Source organism: Motacilla alba, chromosome 2 (assembly GCF_015832195.1).
Source record: "Motacilla alba alba isolate MOTALB_02 chromosome 2, Motacilla_alba_V1.0_pri, whole genome shotgun sequence".
NCBI lineage: Eukaryota > Metazoa > Chordata > Aves > Passeriformes > Motacillidae > Motacilla > Motacilla alba.
In genome coordinates this window covers 105,368,868-105,388,629 of record NC_052017.1, presented here as the reverse complement: position 1 = coordinate 105,388,629, position 19,762 = coordinate 105,368,868, and the positions used below count along the sequence as shown (strand labels likewise).

Here is a 19,762-nt window from a genome sequence, read left to right as displayed (position 1 = left end):
ATCGCTTCTTGATTTCGCTCTAGGGAAAAAAAAGGTTATTTAAAACCACTGAACAGTGTGTACCAATGCAGAATCCTGATTTTGTGTTTTTCATTAAAAATGTTCATCTACTCCAGACCATAAACCCACAATCACGTGGTGTTTCTTTATTCCACCCATTGTGTTTGGTAACACAACACAGCCCATCTTTGCAAGGTGCCACAGCTTAATTCCAGCTGGCAAATAGGTACACACAGCCACTCACACCCCACCCATGGGATGGGGAGAAGAATTGGGGAAAAAAGGTAAAACACAGCACTGTACACAGTACTAGGAATAAAATTACCCCAGCTGAAACCAGGGCATGAAGGCTTAAAGAATTCTGCCGTCCCTTTATAGGAAATAAACAACCGTATAAGCCCAAAGGAAGAAGACTGATGTAGTCAACAGCCAAAAATAACAAGAGAGAAGAAAGCAAATCATAATTTTATACATAAATCTTGTTAATTGGCACAGGCAAACACATACCAGAACTCTGCAATATTCTATATTCCTTCTCAATGGAAAAGTCACTAAGGATTAAGGGCCCCCTCTGTCATTCACTTTAAAGTCAGACAAAACCTAGGGCCAAGTTGGATGTTATGGGAGTCCTTGTACACCCACAAGACCATTATGATACTCAAAAGTTATACTCCATTAATTTCCTTGTCTTTTAAAAAAACAGGCTAGTCCTTGGGGGGAAACTTCATAGAGATCTTTCATGTTTCATGCCTACATGGACATAGGTTGGGGTTAGCTCTTGTCAGATGATCTTAAAATGAGTGAGAAGCCACCACAAAGGGCAAAAATGAGAGCCTCAGATTTACAGAAGACATCTTTCACAAGGTACCAAACTTTGATACCAAACAAGGTCCCAAAGACTCTCTGCAAAAGCAGACCAGTGCTTCACAGTTCTGCTGTGCTGGTTCCTCAGTAGCCAAGTGTAGCTCACTCAAGTAGTTCCTCAAGTGTAGTTCCTCAAGTGTAGCCAAGTGTGTTCCTCAGTAGCCCTTTTGCTGTGGGCCTCCATGGGAGAACAGCTCTCAAATGCTTTGGTTTTTAGTAAGACAGCTGTGCTGACTGAGGGTACATCAAACAGTCTGACTACAAAGTAAAAAAAAGGCCTGGAATTGGAGAATTAAAATATATGAGGATTTCACTGTACAGCACAAGAGGGTGTTGCCCATTTGTTGCTATGAATGTTGCTCTGGCTGCTGTCCTGGAAAGCACTGCTGTCTGCCTTTTAAGGGCCCTGTTTGACGTGTACATGCAATCAGCAGCCTTACCTTGACAGGCAGGGAACGAGTGGTGGCCAGGCTGGCAGCTGTCACACTGAAGTCCAGCCACTCCTGAGCGACAAAGACACCTCCCAAGAAAATCGCAAACTTCGGGCTGGGTACCCATCAAGTTACATTCACACACTGCCAGTGAGAAAATATATTTCAGAGGCAGCCTCTGTACAGGCTCTCTTCTTTTATCTTTCTTGAAATAAAAGTACATTTGAAAAAAATAGCATTTAAAGCAACTCCCTGCTCCCTGATGCTCAACAGTGTGACAATTTTCCCATCAGATTTATATGGATTCATAACAGCTTTTATTGATTGCTCACATCTGTAACAATTCAGGAACAAGGAAAGCATTAATGAAAGAGCAAGGAAGCTGGCTCAAAGTTCAATGATCAGTGTCAAAGCACTACACTTGGACTGGCCCCACTGAGAGCCTGATTTATCAATTCCAAGCAGTTTGCCAGCTATTGAGAGTAGTTCCATCACTTCTGGGACTGAAGCAAAACAATTCATGGTTTAGATTTACAATCTCGGGTGGGAGTGGTCAATAAATAGCCTAAAAAGACAGTACAGAGACAGCTATTAAAGTCCTGAACCAGTCAGTTTTATAGTATAAGGTAGCTTTGTGCATCAAAGTGAGGTTGCAAACTCATACTAAGTACATTTAAAAAAAATCCAAGGATAAGTAACAGAAATATTTCCAAATTTATTCTAAGTTTAATCAATGTTACTAAATCCAAACACAAACTAGAGTCTGGCAGCTGCATCAAACAGCAGACAGCTACCAAGGAAACAGGGGAAATTTTAGGTCAAAATCTCCCCCCATCACATTATTCTTCTTTGACTTTTGTGAGTTTTGGGAGAGCCTGTTTTGACTACATCTCCATGACAAAATAACTTCATCCTTCAGTATAAAACTTGGTGTTTTGGATATGCTTGCCAAAAGGGAATGTTTGGCTTACCCTGGCAGAAGGGGTACTGAAAATAGCCAGCTGCACAGGTATCACAGGAAAAACCCCCAAATCCAGTTCGACATCTGCACTGCCCGGTACGTCCATCGCAGTCACTGCCCAGCACTCCTGCACCGTGGCACTGGCACGCTGAAGAGCACATTTGTAAAGAAAACATTTGCAGCATTATGATCTTAAAGTTCTTATTTCCCTTGGAAGTCAAAGGTTGGCATTTATCCTGGAGCACAGGCTCCAAGTGTCAAAGAAACTACGCCACTTACACAGACACTGGGGGCCAAAATACCCTGGTTTGCAGCCTCCTTCTAGTTAAAACAGGAAAGGAAAAGAAGAAAAAACAAAGTGAGAGCATATAATCTCAGAATTCCTTGTAATTTTGCAGAGAAAAATAGATCAGTACTTAGTAAATAGTACTCTTGAACAAAAATACCCTCTTTGTAAGAGTCTTACATGCAAAATCTCATTCAAAAACCCACAATCTGTAATTGTGCTTAGTCTGACAGCAAAAATTTACAACTTCTACTAAAGTTCTAAAACTTTAACTAAAGTTTTAACTAAAGTTAAACTAAAACTTTTTAACTAGTTTTAACTAAAACTTCTACTAAAACTTCTACTTAGAGGCAGCTGCCTTTCTTATGCCTTCAAATTCAGATGCTGCTCATTGAAGTGGTAAAGAGCTCAAGATCTGTTTTCTCCTGTTATATTTATTCAATTCCCTTTGGAGTTTTTTTCTTCTTCCTTTTAAAAATTTGTGAGAAAAGGGGGTATGCAACAGAGAATACCCAGGGGCCTACCAGGGCAATTATTTTGGATGCTGTACCAAGGTGAAGTGCACTATATGTACACAAGTGATTAAGTGCTAGTTGTGATGATGTCTCCTTTGCACAGAACGATAATATAGGTTAAAAAATATAAGCCCACCAAGGGAATCACTGTATGGATTTCAGGCAGCTTTGCAGTGAGCTAAACAAGAAATATGAAGCTTTCTTAGAAATCAAAGTCCTTCACTGACAAGGGCAATGTACAATTTGCCAGGTGAGAGAGGACAGTCCAGAGGCAGAGGCCAGCTAGCCTCAAGAAAGAGATTTACACCACAAAGCAGTGGGCTGTCATGTCAGAAAGTTGTACATGTCAGAAAGCCTTGATGGATGCATTCTTAAGTGCACCAAACAAGATGGTCAGCTCCTCCTCCAGATGTTTGCCAGAGGCTTGCCAAAGTTGTTCCATAACTCCTTCTGGAGCTAGCCCATCTAACTGTTTGGTATAAACATGACAGTATTATGAACTTCTGGCAAGAACAAAAGTTCTCTTGAAAGATAAACACCAACAGAGGCAAAATTGCAACCTAAAAATCAACCTAATGATTCCAGTATTCTACAAAAGAGCAGGCACCACTGAAACAGTGAAAAATAGCAGCATGGAGAAAAACAGTGAAATGGGGAAAAAACCACCAAGAACTTGCCTATTATGTCACCAGCCACAGCATCACTTGGAATTGAAGAAGTAGAAGGATATACAGGAGTATCTTTAAAACAAAATAAACAACGAGGAGCACTTGAAACAAACACATTAATTTCATTAAAAACCATTACAAACAATGAAGTTATCTACCATCAAAACAGAGAGCATGATATTTGTATAACTCTAGTAACCAACTTCAACTTAGTTTACTTTAGTTTTCTTAGGAAAGAGGTAAGAGACGTTGCACTTTTGATTCCCGATTCAAATAAAAGGTTCCCTTCTCGAAAAAGCAGTATGAAAGGCCAGACACCATTTGGAAATGCCACCAGGTTGCTTTCCTGCTCCTTATCCTCTTGTGCAGAGAAAACACTAGGCAGCATTGTGAGAATTATCTAAGGATCTTTGTATTTATTTCACATTTCCTGCTTCCAGCTGAAGGTCCATCTCCTTCTATGTGGCATTACCACCTGCTACAGAAACTGCCATAATTTATGACATGTACATCTTAGGAGCTTTTATTTGAGAGTCCTCCAGACTGTCTTTCCCATTCTTAAATTTTCTTGCATTGAGATGGGATCTAAAGTCAATGAGCTACACATATCAGTAGCTCAGATCAATGTCTACCTGAGGCTGAACTAACTTAGAAATGTCAGATCTCAATCAAGAAGATATATGAGATATGAATCTAGAATGCAGTGTACAGACAGTATTCTACCACAGCCACTGAATTCAAACAGCATTCAATTTTCACAGGGCTTTTTCTCTTTGTTTTGTATTGTTTTCCTTCTTCTTGTGTTTCTATTGTGGTACCTCTCTTCTAGTCCGACTTCAGATCTTGTCCCAGATCAACACTTATTTTTTATCAGCTTCAGAAACACGTCTTTTTCCTGAAGGCACAAAACATCCCATTGATGCATTTCTGCAATCTTTTCATGGGGTCAGAAGCTTTTATGCTGCAATCCTGATGCTACATTTTCTGCTCACTTATTTTATATGTAATTTTTATGGGAAAAGCATTGTTTATCACAGTTTCAAGTTACAAATCCTAGGAGGTGTCAAGGAGAATACATATCCTTTTTCTCCCCTCTCTGTCATTACAGTCATGTTCTCCTTCTCTGTGTAGGTGGTCTTTATCCCTAAAAATCCTGACACATGTTCAAACTATTTTTGAATAGGGCTTTGGGACTGGAGTTCACAACTCACTCATCGGGCTGTAAACATGATGTCTCAAATGATCTCAAAATTGTGAGAATGTGAAAACATTCTCTGTTTTTCAAGTCACTATCATTTTGTTAAATAGCCCAACTCTCTTCAGTATTGTAACAACTGATATATCAGAACACATAAATACGTGAAGCTAAAATGCCAGATGCTTTTTAACCAGGTCAAGAGCAATGAAAACCACTCATTCTTTAATGCACATTTAAAATACAAAAAAAGAGGCAATTTTACTTGTGTACTTACAGATGCAAAATGGATAACCATAGAATCCATCAGCACAGCGTTCACAGTGGTCTCCCTGGAAATTCTGCTTACAGAAGCAGCGGCCAGACCCTTCCTCACAGCCCTCTGCATGCTCCAAATTACAACTGCAGGCTAAGTAAAAGTACCAGCAATTAGGCACTCTTTGGAAAATATTCAATTTGCCTTTCACAGCAGTGCACAATGGCATTGTAACAACAAACCTGCAGATGTGAATGACTCATTATTTAAAGAGTTAATATTTCCCAAGTGCTTACATATCACCAATACATCCCTTAAAAGCAAAACCTGTGTTATTTTCTTAGAACGCTCAGGAGTTTTTAATTCCAAAAGCTGCATGTTGTTGCTCCACAGCAATTTTTCTGTGGCAACCACTCATCTCTCTCCATGGTCTAATAAGCACCACACTATTCACTTTCATTTACACACTACATGCATCACTATGACCACAGCTCTGCTGACTTCCCACTCTTTTCAATCCCCAAACACAATATAACTGTAGTTTCCTCCTTTAGCCTTTATGTCTCCTTTAGCCTCTTTGTAAACCAACATTTCCTCTTACCTATACTCAGTTCTTTTTCAAATGTTCCATTAGTAATTACCCTATTGCATCACTTATTAGTCGATGGGCTCAGCACTGCATAGGATCAGAGTAGTGATCCTTGTGACCTTTTGAGCTATAGAATAACATTTTCAAATGAGCAAGGGTCAAAGGATAGCTCACATGTACATCAGAGAGCTAAGAGAAACAAGATCACAAGAACAGGAGATGAGAATGGCTTCCCAGGGGTCCTGAGATCCTCCTCACTGTGAAGAGTGTAGCAGCATGCCAAGTTTCCATACTTCTATCTCTTCCATACCCTTTCATGGCCTATTTTCTATCTTTCTGCTGTTCTCAATATGCTCATGTGACACATGAGAAAAATATAATTTAAAAGGCTTAAAGCAACACAGAAATTCATTTGTAGCTCTTGTCCAACATCTTTTGCCCACTCTTTCCTTTTTTTGTCCACAAAGACACATCCTATACCTTGATTACAGCCCAAACCCCTCAAGCCACCAGGAGAAGATACTCCATAGAGGAAGACTCACGTATGCAACCATCAGGAGCGCTTACTGGAACGCCATAAGGACGATAGTAACCTTTTGCACACTTCTCACAGTTAATCCCAGCCGTGTTATGCTGTGCAAAATAAAACAAAAGGATAGTACAAGATAAAGAGAGGAACTTGGAAGAATTAAGAAACAATAACATCCTTTACACTGTTTCTATATACAACTAAGAAGTGGAAAAAAACTGAATAGGACTGCAATAAAGAGTCAATCATGTGGTGTTCCTTAACCACCTGTTCTCTACAGAGTTCTGAATCATGGTATTTTCACCCAAAGCAGCTGAACTTTTTCTTTATAGCACTATAAACCCCCTATCCTATTAAAAAACCAAACAAACTACATATTAATTTTATGAATATCTTGTGTCTAAGATCAGCAATACCAGAAGAAACCAAAACCTGAACAGTCCAGCCAGTACAAAACAGATTTTCCACTAGAAAAGCATGTTTCTATAAATATGTGGTTTAGGCACACCAGAGAAAAAAAAAAACAAAAAACAAAAAAAAACAAACAAAAAACCCTAAGTAATTTGAACTAGAGCAGTGATGGCAAGTACAAGTAGAGTAAATCATGGTCATGAGGCACCCTGATGAGCTCACAGACTTGAGAGCCAGGGAACCAGAGCAGGAAGCTCTGCTCCGGAGCAACCAAAACATTTCCCCCAGCTCCCACTCCCTGGTTAGTTCCTCCTTAGGGGGTGTTGCAATTCAGGGCTGAGCAGGGATACAGCATTTCCTGGCTGGACTGGTGAGCAGCTCGTGAGCAGGGCACTCAGTACTCTTCATGTTCTTCAGCACTGCTCACTCCAGTGGCAGATCAGTGGCCCCAGCCCAGACAGAGCTTCAGGAAGATGCCAGAAGGACAATGCAGCAGGGTGCAAGTAATCCAGAAGTTATTTTGAATGTATCAAAGATAAGCAAACAAGACAAATAGCAGAATTACAGTTCTGGGCTTCTGAAAAGCAGATTTGTCCTTGCTCAGAGAGCTGCTTGACAAGATCCTGTGTGAAAGTGTCCTGGATGGGACAGGGGACCAAGAGAGTTGACTCTCATGGACAGCCTCCTTAGTATGAGAACAGTTTTTTCCAACATGCAAGCATGACAGAAGGCCAGCACAGATAAACAGAGTTTCTGATTGATCTCAAACTCAAAAAGAAAGTGCATGGAAGGTGGAAGCAGGGCAGGTGACTTGGTGGCAATACAAAGACATTGCCCAAATATGCAATAGTGGAGTTAAGAAAGCCAAAGCTTAGCAGAGTTAGAACTAGCAAGGAAGGTGAAGTGCAAAAAGAAAGATTCCAAGAGTAGAGGAGCAGCAAAAGAAAAGCTAATGGGCGTAGGGGCCCATTGCTCAGTGACAAAGGAGATCCAGTGAACAAATTTAGAACACACAAAGGACAGGCAGGTGATGGGACATATCCAGCATTGTTTACCAGGGCAAAATATTCCCAAATCAACCTCATGGACCTCTGTGATTTGATAACAGGTGCTGTGGGCAGACCCATGCAGATGGTGAGGGACTGAAGCACATGACATCCAAGAAGATGGTTTGGTTTCTTCAGCATTAAGAAGAGAAGGGTGAATTTATTGCTACCTACAACTACTGGATCAGAGAATACAGAGGGGATGGACCCAGACTCCTATCAGAGGTGCACAGAAAAAGGATGAGAGGCAACAGGCACAGATTTGAACATGGAAAATTTCAATTAGATGTTAGGGACAAAATGTGTCATGCAGGCAGTCAAACACTGAAACAGGCTGCCATGAGTAGCTGAGGCATTCCAATCTTTGGAAGTGTTCAAAGCTTGGAGGAACGAGTTCCTGAGCAACCTGATCTAATTAGACCTACTCTGAGTAGGACTGTGTGGTTTCCAGAGCTCCTTTGTCATCATCATACTCTAAAGAAACTGATTCTATCTTTGTATGCAACACTTCATTTATATCACTTCTTCATTCAGGCATCCATTCCTAAAACTTCTTTCCCCTGACACAAACAGAAAAAGCAAACTAAAATTCATGCCCTTTGTAAATGAAAACAAAAGAAAAAAAAAGCTATAACTGGATTTAAACTCATTTAATCCAACTTAAATTCCACAAAATTAATTACAAACAATTCATATCAGTCATATAACAAGGATTTGTAGATTTAGACTAATTTTGCTATTTTCTATCTTTGAAACAGTATTAAAAGAAATGTTCTTTCATGAACAAAGAGCTGATAGAAAGGACCAACATGGTAAATCTTACCAGACTTTATGAACAAAGTTCTGCACAGAAATGTCAATGGGAAGACAAAGAACATTTCTTCTCCTCATGTTAGTAAAAATAATGCTACTCTCTTCTGACTGCCTTTTGGACAATATCTGATTATGTCGTGGCAAAAATATGGAAAATACAATCTATACTGGATATTTGCCTTTTTTGTTGCTTGAATACAGCTGTATTTTAAAATGCACAACATGGTAATACATAAATCATGACGCATAGATTTCACAGGAACATAGAACTGATGATAATTTTCCTGCAATGCAAAATTCTGGTCAGCTGCTTGTCATACATCAGATGACTTGACAACAAAAGGAAGACAGACTTCCAACTAAGTCTGGATTTATTTAACCATGAGATCACTGAACCAATGAATGACTCAGGTTGTAAGGGACCTCAGGAGGTCAAGTAGTTCAGTCCCACTACAAGCAGAGATAAGGCCAAGATTAGATCTTTATCACACTCCTTTTTGATCTTTCCTCATAGTCATTGCCAGAGTAGAACAAAGTCAGAATGAAAGAAATTCTTGTTCTTTCCAAGAATGTGTTATCTATTCATGACAGACACAGTGTAAAGTCTCTGATTCCAAATTTACAACTTGTGATTCAACCCAATGGAGCCTCTAAGATAATTATGGAGCTCATCCTCTCAGTTTTCAGGGAAAACAGAGGGAAAGACTTTGGTGTGGAGGGGGAAGGTGCCTAACAGAGTTTTCCTTTACCTAAGGCATCTTTCCTCTACACAAAAGACAGAACTAACTCTTCTCACATAAGCACAGCACAAGCCCAAAAGCCAACTATCACAAGCTGCAATTGGGGAAATTTCTGCTGGACAGGGGTGTGATTAAGTGCTGTTAAAGATTACCCAGAGTGTATGTAAAGTGCATCCTCAGAAATTTGCAGAATTCAACTGCATGTTTCTCAGTGCAACTGGATACAATTTTGCATCCAGTCTTGGTTTGAGTGGAGCACTAGTCCAAAAGGATTCCAGAGGGCTCTTCTATGATTCTGTGCTTTCCCGATATCTATAACTTTCCATCTTGGTATAGTCTAGATCCTCCTTTATTTCTGCTGATGAGAGAGATTCCTCTGTGTTTTGCTGCAGTAAGGAACCAGCTGGCTTGAGCTGGCATTTTCTTTGGTTAATTTTACCTCCTTCTGTTAAGGGAAATGGCAGACTTTGTAACAACAGGAAAGGGAATTTTTATAGCTGATCAAATTGTTTGCTTTGATTGTGTGGTTTAATTTTGATTACACAGGACTGAGCATAAATACAATTTTTATGTGTCTTTTACACATTACCAAGCAATGTTGAACAAGGTAAATTATTTTCACGCACCTTTTTCCATACCTTGAGCACAAGTAGTAACACCATCAGAGAAATGGGCCTATCTGGACTGGTCACACCCAAAACTACTGGTGTGAATATTTTTTAAACTGATCAAAATGACCTTTTTACCTGGCAGTTAATGCAGACTCCTCCACCTTCATATTGCCCATGGATGTTTAAGCTTGCTCGATGGAGATCAATGTCAGCATCATAGTAGCAATCAGTGGCATGTCCATGGCAGTTGCAGGCTGAAAAAGCAGTATTCCAAGTTATCTTTCTTTATAGTGCTGGAATTTAGCAATCTCCAGTATTTACCTCCAGCAGAGGTGCAAAAGTAGATTAGATATTTTTTTATGTGTACACACACTCAAGCAGTATACTCAAATGCACACACTTACCTATAAACAACTAGACTTTCATACCAGAAACACAGTACAATAATGTGGACATGCAGAAAACATGCAGCTAGTCTTACTAGAGAAGGCAACAGTTGTACCATCTCAAAACTATATAGTTATGCATAAATGCAGAATTAGGAAGCTCCAGAAGAATGGCCACAGTAGTTTGGGGTTTTTTTTAATTATCAAAAACATAGTCAAATGTTTATTTTGCCATGCCTCAAAAATGCATCTGGACTGATGCTATGTGCACTAAACTTTTATTTAAAAGACCTGCACCAAAGAACTGTCATATTCAGCTGCAGCTACAGATATACCAGCAAACTTGGCTATAATATAATTCTGAGTAGAAACCAACCATAACAAACAAATAGAATAAACCAAAGGGCCATAAATTCATTCAATATCCTCTATTTTTTTTTTTCAAATTTGATCTTCCTTCTTTGCTGGAGAGGCAAATAGGAATATTTTTGAAAGAATGCAGGTAGCAAAAACAGGCTTCCCCAAGCATCTGGGTGCTAGCTGATTTTTTAATTACAGGAAGTTACTTTCCCAGGAAAATCTTGAAGTTATGACTTGATATAGCTTTTACTTCATGTTTAGGGAAATCCTTCCTTCATCTGGACCAGGGGACACAGTACTCTGGGAGGCAATGGGTAACAGAAGCTAAGGGCTCTGCCCCCTCTTCAGGATGAGGGAAGCATATGGGAGGCAATCCTTCCAAACTCTATTCCAAGTTCCTGGCACAACTGGGAGCACAACTCAGGGACAACTGATTTTCCAGGTCTTGCTACATAATCATACAGACAAGAGAAGAGAAACTGGATCATTCTCTGCATTCTCCCTCTGTCTTTTTTTATCTGAAGAGCTGTGGATAAGGAAGACTTTTCCTAGAAATTACCAACCACACAGCTGAAGAGGTGCCCTACCATCAGGATCCCTTATGGTCTGCTGACAAGAACTGGACAGGGTTCAAGACTGGGTTCCCTAGCCAGGATGTAATAGCCTATGAAGATCTTTGGGTTTTCTTACTCATAAAATTCTTCAAGAAAATAAAACATTTCACAAATCAGATGCTGGCTCAAGATATTAAGTCAGAAAAGGATAAAAGGAGAATATTATATATGTATGTATAATTACAATGTAAATAAAACTTCCCTTGCCTCTAGGGTCAAACCACCTGTGAGCTACAGCTCAGCTATGTCTTCTAACAGCAATGGGAAATTATTTGCTCTGATTACAGTGGCAGCACTTTCACTTATAGGGGAATAGAAACCCCTTCCACCTCATCAAGCACTTTTTCACCACTTTGGGCCATTTGCTGATCCATACATACTGGGAAGCTCCCAGCAAAATGTTGGGCTGATCCCTACAAGCTTCACCAACCTCTTTCAATAAGCTTCTCTCAAGGAACCTCAGGCTTCTGGAAAGTTGAATAAAGTTGTTTTAATTCCTTCACTACTGTCTGCCAGCTGAAGAGGCCTGCACCTGGCAAATGCTCTCAACAAATCACCTCAAACCGCTAGGAGCAATCCATACTAAAAAGGATTTTTTTTTCAGAGATAGTTAGAAATTAAGTGGTTTTGGCTCAGAATCTTGTAGTGATCTTCTATACACTCATTCTTCAAAAAAACATGACATTATTTATGCTCTTTGTCTGTCTCTTTTCTGGCAAAAAAAAAAAAAAAGTTTTCCTTTCAAAGAGGGGAACTTGAATGAGGTTTCAAATATTGTTCAAAAACTGTGTCCCAACATGCCTACCTCCTATCAAACATTTTAATCACACAAAACCTCCTTCCCCCTCCCAAGTCTAGTACTGCAGTTTTAATTAAACAAGTCATCTCTTTATTCCTCGGAGTAATTATATAGGTACATCTCTGGCTTTCGAATAAGGTTCTCCTGTTAAAGAGTTTGTACCCACTGGCTATGCTTCTCTCAGGAAAGGCAGATGGGAAAAATAGATTGGGCCAGACACAAAGGAAATGGTTGTGCACAGGGATTGCTATGCTCTGCACCACCCCACCTGGTTTCTACCCAAGGGATGCAAAACACCCACGTGTGACAGTACAAACCCATCACCACAATAGGGTCTGTGCTGTCGCTTTCTTTCAGAATAAAACACAGGGAGAGTGGGAGAAAGGCAAATGAATGGGCTGCTCCAGCTTGACTACTCATTCTGTAGGGCTAACATGCTCCGAACGCCCAAACACAAGGATGGGAAGAGGTAAGAGTGTGGAATCGCCAGGATTCCCCACCACAAACAACTCTGTGCCACTGGCACACAGCCAGTGAGGGGCAGCTCAAGCACCCATAAGCAGTGTCAGCCTCCAGCAACCTCTCTGCAATCTGAACACCAAGAGGCCAGGTGATGGAGAGGAACATTTTGGAGCTGTACAAGGTGCCTACAGTCTCTGCTCTGCTTGGAGACCCACAGTCTGTCAGCAGACAGTTTTGAATGGGGAGAAATGTCTCAATGCTCTACAAAAAGTCGTCTACTTTTCTCATGTCATATTCTCTCACAAATTATTACTTCCACAGTTTAATAAGAAAGAAGAACATAAATAGTATTCACTGCAGTTTTGATTCTTTATTCCTGTATGGAAAGCATTTTCTCTATACAGAAAAAAAAGGTGTTAAAGCACACTGGTTATGTTCCATGAACATGTGTGCTACAGCTAATTCCCACCCTCCTGTCAGTATCTCTTTTAACCCACCATTTTTTTTGGCTACTCACGTTCACATATGTTTGTGCTCCCAGCTGTTGCAGGTCGCCACTGTTTCTGATTATATCCAGGGCAGCAGTGATCACAAGTTTCCCCACAAGTGTTATGCTGACATTCACACTGAAACCTACAGAAATAAAAGCCTCTTAATGAAGCTGGGCTTAAAATTTATCTCTTAAGTTTTTAAATAAAAAAAATAATGTTTTTCTTCATTTCACTGCAGTCCAAGACTCACATATAGTATGAAAAAGATCGGACATAAACCTCACACGTAGAGAAGTCAATCAGTAAGACTAGAACATTTTGGAACTTTCCTAAAATTCTTCAAGATTGATTACTTCAATCATGTGATTATGAGTTTATTAGAACACATTACTTATAGAAAATGCTTATATATGGATTCCATAGACTAGATTATGAAGATATTGTAGATTATAAAATCAAGTTGATACATCCTTAACTATTGTGTATCTTGTTTTAACTTCATTCCAAGGCTCAAACTTGTTGGCCTACAGTAATCAAAACATTTAACACCTTTAAATGCATGCCTTCATAATTTTTCCATTATGCTTTGTTTACAATAATATTATCAGTGGTTTTTTGTAAACCAAGATCATAACTTGATCTTGTTATTTTTAAGATAGTGCACACTATTCACCAACAAAATGTAAGAAGGTATTTGATTTATTAGCCGAATAGCCTGCTTAATGGGCAGGGTCTAATTATGAGCTAGGTCCCACCATCCTGCATCGTAACTGAATACCAGGAGGAACAAAGGCCTTGGGACTCAGGAGGCCTTTTACAACATTTTTCTCTTATGTATGTAGTCAATAACACAAGGGCAATAGAACTTTCCAGTATAATCATCCTATTTGCATAGATTTCTCATCTTCTGTACTTATTTTTCTGTAGCACAGACACATTGAATGGAGGTACCCATCTCCTCCAGTTACTCTTCATTAAAACATAACTGAAAATATTGCATCGTCCTGATAAAAGTTTGTTTTAATGTCGTCATGGATAAGAGCAACAGCTCATTTAAAGCAGGTTTTTAAAATATGTTTGAGACAGGCTGAGTATTCGGTTACTTCTCTGCAGCAGGCAAGCCAAGAAGTCTGATCTAACTCCTTGTGAAATCAACGTAGAGGTCACAAACTTGTCAGGGAAAGGGAATACTCCATTCAGTTTGTTTTTATGTTTTTACAGTAATGATCTAAAGGCATTGGATCTTGCATGAGCTCAGTATCTCCATGAAGTCGACTGATTTTGTGTTGTTATCATAAAACTTCCACACCTTCTCAGTGATTTCTCATGGGTAGCTCCTCAGAGCACAGCCAACAAACTCCAGCTCCCTTCCCGACCACCTAACCCACTGTTTCCTAGCACTCATCCTCACTGGACACAGCTGTGGCCTGTTAAGGGCAGGCCTTTTCCTAATCCTTGATAATTAGTACAGCTGCAACTCCTCAGGGGTGAGATTGCCTTCTGCACTGTCTCTATTCTCTAACATTCTATCCCCCCACAATTTTGTTCCTGAGTTGGACTTCTAATTCCTGATGTAAGAAGGTGCTATCAACTCATGTCTGATGATATCATCATCAGAAGGTGATGTTCAACTCAAAGAGCTATGGATTTCTAAGAAATTATTCAATCTGCTGAACTTGTATTTCAATTAAAATGAAAAACCTAACCTAAAAAAAACCCTAAAGATTTTCTATTATTATCTTTCAGATAGAATCACTCTTGATATATTTTCTTGCCAATCATTAGCAGGTTCTATTTTTTTTTTTAATATAAAGAAAAAATCCCTGTAAAACTATGTAATTCTATAATAAGAAAAGGTAATTTGAAAGCACTCATGTATTGTTTTTCTCAGATAAATGTCAGGCTCCATTTACTTACTGGTATTGGTTTTCAGCACTCTTTGGATTACATACTTCAGCATGGCCATGGCAAACACATCGACCACCAATACTGATGTCCTTTATACTGTAGTAATACTGTGGAACAAGCACAAGAAGTATGTATAGATCTGTCCTTGCTTGCATTGTGTCAGAAATATCAGCATCAGGTTTGCTAGATTTGGAAGCTCTCTACAACAAAAATTTGTACTCTCCTTTAGGAATTTTCTAAAACACTTGAGATTCCATTCATCAAACCTACAACCCATGGCCAGGATAACACCAGAAGTTCCTCACACTAAAGCTGTGGTGCTTGCCAAGTGGCAAGCATTCTGCATTTACCTCTGCCTCTGAGCAACGTCTTAAAATTTACTTAAGGCAGCAAGGGTGCTTGATGGGACTGCTGTCAAATAACTGGATTAGCTTTATGTTTTTTCAGTGCAGACTGAGATTTGTGTAGTGCCTCACCCCAGGGTTTCCTCCAATTGTTACCGAATCTTCATTTTAAATGAAAAGGTTAAAAATAGCAATACAATATGAAGTCTGAAATCTCTGTGAGTATATGAATTTCTGTGTCGTGTTCCCTGTATTTCCTTACATTTACGCACTGAATGGGAGTGGAACTCTGGCCTTCAAGCTCTTGGATAGCCCAAAATGCACTGAAAACACCTAGGCATCTCAGATGATTTGTGGAAAGAGAGCAATTTTCAAGTACAGCCTTTGATTTCTGCTCCTTCATAAACTCAGGTACTATTTTCTGAAAACCTTTTGTGAACAAATATCAGAAAGTAGTGCCAAATAAAATTGAAGAGATTTAGTTCCTCAGTTCTGCATAAGATAGTTTAGAATAATTTTGCTTTGGCTCTTTATAGCTCCCATGATGCACTCAGCTTCCTTCCATACTGGAAAGCAGGGAATGAAAATGCTCTGTTACAAAATCATTAATCATTACTGCTCCTCCATAAATCCATGCTGGCCCAGTTACCTTCTTGTCTCAAACAAACCTGGAGAAAAATATGGGGATTTCAAGGTGGGTCAACGCAAATCTCATTGCGAGGATGTTGCAAACTTAAACCATTCAGACCATTTTTTGATCCCTAGCATGCTGGGTATGATTGTTGGGTATTTACACCTCAGTGACAACGGTACTTACTCTGCGAGTCACAGTGGGGTCCCGCTGAGCTTTGGATATCAAGTGTCCAAGAAGAGTATTAGTTCTGAGAAAACGGAGACGGATGTTTGTTGCCTTTGTGAATTCTTGAAGACCAGGGGAATAAGTGAAGTTTTTTGCTCCTGGGCGGCCATTTACCAAAGATACTACAATCTAACAAAGAAGTAAGCACACTCTTGTTAAGATATATCAACTGCAAATGCCAAGAGCAGCATAAAGCAGAATCAACAAAAGAATCCAAAAACTTATTAATGTTTCTGAACATATTTGCAGTAACAATTAGGCATTTCATACTGAAGTCAGGACATTGGGGGAAAATAGTGTTGTTAGCGTTGGAGCCTCCTGTATTCTTATTATCCATATAATAAACCAGAAAAAAAAAGTGCCTCTATCTGTTTTGAAAACAGCAGGTATAGCATGCAAAAAGTACATTTTTAATAGGAAAAAACAATAGGAATAGTTGCAAGTAGTTGTTTGAACAGTTGACAGTGTCAATGGAAGTTTACCCTGATTAAAAACATCAGATTTTGGCTCTTTCCCAAAGCACATTTATTTTTGGGTCTAGGCATAAACATTCCTGGAAAATATTATTGTTAGCAGGTCCAGTGCCTGCAAGCATATTAATGGTCTTCTGGAAGAAAGTACACAGTGTTGCTTTAGAAAATCCCCTCACATGAAAGCAGGTTGCTCTGACTTCCAAAACAAGGGATCCATACTTTTTTTTTATTTTTTAAAGAAACATCTGCCAGCAGCTAAGCAATCATGAATCTCTACTGAATGAAAAACCTAGTTTGTACGTAGAGGGCTCAGTAAAATACTTGAATTTATTTATAACCATCCAGATAACAGATTTCTATTACCAAATGGCTCCTATATTCTGAAGCACGTAACAAGGGTATGATGATTGTTCCAATTGCAGCACAATTCCTTCAGGAAAAAACATACAGCATGTAATAGGGAATGGTACCAGCAGTGTTCTTCTGTGGAAATTATTCTTTACAATATCTGATTAGGAAAATTTTACAGATACTTTAGCAAATAAGTTCTATTTTAATATGAAATCCTAGATCCATCTGCTCAAAACTCTGAATAACTCTTGAGGAGTTCAGATCTGGATTCTAACAATATCAGGCATAAGAGCAGAATGCCAGGAGGAGCCATCAACACATCCAGGAGTTTAACATTCATTCAAGTAATACAAGCCACAGTTCTGCCTAGCAAGGAACAATGGCTAAAATCAAAGCAATGTTTTCCAAACACTTTTACTACATTATAAACATGTAGCTTTCTTTTATATATATATTTTTTAACAGCTACTATTTCTTGAATGGTAACTATCTGTTTCTACAGCCTTAATTCATGTGAGCAATTCTGGTATACCAAGTTTTGCCATGCACATTGGAAGAATTCAGAAAATGCAGTCAACACCTTCATATGCACATGGCTATAGTGAGGTACACAAATTATGATAAATATCAACACAGGTTTCCCTGAGCAGCCCCTACCCCCATAGAGAACGGTGAAAATTAGGGTCACGCTCCCAAAATCTCACTGAGGTTTGGGTTATGGACTTACTGATGGACATTCAAGCAGTCATAGCTAAAATATTACTTCCAACAAACTTCTGAAACAACAACATTTGCTTCCAGCATCACACATGGCTTTCCTGAAAGCACCCACCTCTCCATTTTCAAGAGGCAGAATGCGAGAGTACTCGGTGGTGCACAGGACATCACTGTCCCTCCTCACGGGAAGATTTGCTTCCTTTCCAAAGCGCTCCAAGCAATCTGCTCTCGAGTCTAATCAAGCAAGAACAAAATTAATTTTGTATAAAATAGGCCCTATTGTTCTAATTTAAATTAGCAGAGAGGTATCCCCTGTTCTTTCAGGTAAATTCTCCCAGTAATAGAGTAGTAACAGTGATTGTGTCACTCAGCACAGAGTAACAGACATTCCTCAAAACAATAATCTCTCCTCCTAAGCAATTCAGTGTTGCCTGACAAGACATGGCACAGTATTTCTCATATCATCACCAGAAAAAAAAAAAGCTATACAGCTACTCCAAGCTTTTGCATTTGTATTTCACTTTGATTTTTGCAAGAAATCCCAGGGTCCCAAGGAATAAAGGACACTCAAGTTCTGACATATCCAAAAATCAAGAGAAACAAAACAAATCAGAAATTTCTAAGAAAGTGAGAAATATTTATGTGCTGAGATACACTTTCAAAATACCATACTCCTACACTCTTGCCACTAATTTATTGTGGCTGAATAAGAAAAGATAAATGTATTTAACATTCACTGTCTTCTCTGCAGGTGAAATCTTCAGAAAGCCCCATAGTTTGATTTGCTGCTACTGAGGAAATTATTAAAGAAACCTGTCCTCAAAAAAGCAGTGACACGAGGATTGGTACTTACAAGCAAAATATTGCCAGGGAGTGTAAGTCTTCCCAAAGTCCACCGATCTTTCCAAGACCCAGAGATCTGGACGAGGAGAGTTTGCAAACTTGATAAGGATATAGGCAACGTGGAAGAGCTGGTAACAGAATATACATACATCTTGTCAGGAGCTTTTTTTGAACTCTATAAAAGCACAGCAATAATAAAACTAATGCAAATAAACACTTTAGTGCACAGGGAGAAGGTTATTCTCTGCAGTTTCATTCCCACTAAAATCAGAGGCCAGATTCTCAGCTGGCTACTTCACCTGGCAATGTGCTCAAGAGCATTGCAAGAGGACTGTGTTAAATGCCATCTCCCACATTTCAGAACAGGTCTGTTGTGCAGCTGACTGATTGCTTGGGGGTGTTAAGGGTACAGTACTCAACCTGGAAAAGCTGCATCACTCAACTAAGCTGCTTTTGCAGCACCCTGGTATATTTGTGATGCCTTCCAAGCACGTAATTGTGCTTGTAGCTAAGGCATATCAAAATCATGGAAGAGAAAATGCAAATACCCTTTACACTGGGACTCCTTTGGTTGATAATAATCCCAGCCATCCGCTCCCTCATGTTAAGATTATTTCCAGGTGAATTTGCTGCTTGATAGACCTTCAAGTAATGGAAGTACGGCACCCCAGAGTTTGTGGGGATCAAATAGCACAGGAGAGATTTTTGTAACTGGTAGCTTATTCAGCGTCTGAAACAGCTCAAAGAGCTCCATCAGCTCAAGGTTCCCAAGGCCAAGAGTTTCATCTGGCTTCTTTAGGTGCTCATTGTGTATCACACAGAGGGCTCCCAAACACTAGAGAAGATATGGGTCTTAGAAGATAGGAAGTCTTAGTGTAAGCATCTTGGGATAGTCCACAGTCTATCTAGAAACCAGAACCTCAATAAACATTACCTTCACACAAAAAGCTAAACACAGATTGATCCCAAAGGCCATTTAAAAATTAAACCATGACATGGATGGAGCTGTCAATAAAAGTGAAGCAATACTGAGGTACACTCAATATTAAAGTGAAGCTGCAATTTCCCCCTCAACAACCTCAACTGAGAATCATCTGCTGGCAGGAGATTCTCACTTTGATGGGGGGAGACTGCAGTCAGCAGTTTGTCAAGTAACTGTTGCCAGAGCCCCCACATCAAATACACCCAAGCAGTTTATCTTTGCTCATACCTCATAAATGTCATAACCCTGAAGCTAATA

The 19,762-nt window shown here is 39.4% G+C and overlaps 1 protein-coding gene across 1 annotated transcript in view; it reads right to left on the bottom strand.

Moving 5' to 3' along the window:
* The window catches only part of LAMA3 (laminin subunit alpha 3), a 106,401-nt gene that overhangs the window by 72,176 nt on the left and 14,463 nt on the right, over nt 1-19,762 (bottom strand). The window contains exons 3-14 of the mRNA XM_038128348.1: nt 18,533-18,650; nt 17,795-17,913; nt 16,097-16,267; nt 14,945-15,042; nt 13,054-13,169; nt 10,051-10,169; nt 6,308-6,398; nt 5,198-5,329; nt 3,735-3,797; nt 2,536-2,577; nt 2,267-2,404; nt 1,305-1,439 (exon numbers count right to left, since the gene is read on the bottom strand). Coding sequence (XP_037984276.1) covers nt 1,305-1,439; nt 2,267-2,404; nt 2,536-2,577; nt 3,735-3,797; nt 5,198-5,329; nt 6,308-6,398; nt 10,051-10,169; nt 13,054-13,169; nt 14,945-15,042; nt 16,097-16,267; nt 17,795-17,913; nt 18,533-18,650 — 1,342 coding nt within the window. The remainder of the gene's footprint in view (nt 1-1,304; nt 1,440-2,266; nt 2,405-2,535; nt 2,578-3,734; nt 3,798-5,197; nt 5,330-6,307; nt 6,399-10,050; nt 10,170-13,053; nt 13,170-14,944; nt 15,043-16,096; nt 16,268-17,794; nt 17,914-18,532; nt 18,651-19,762) is intronic.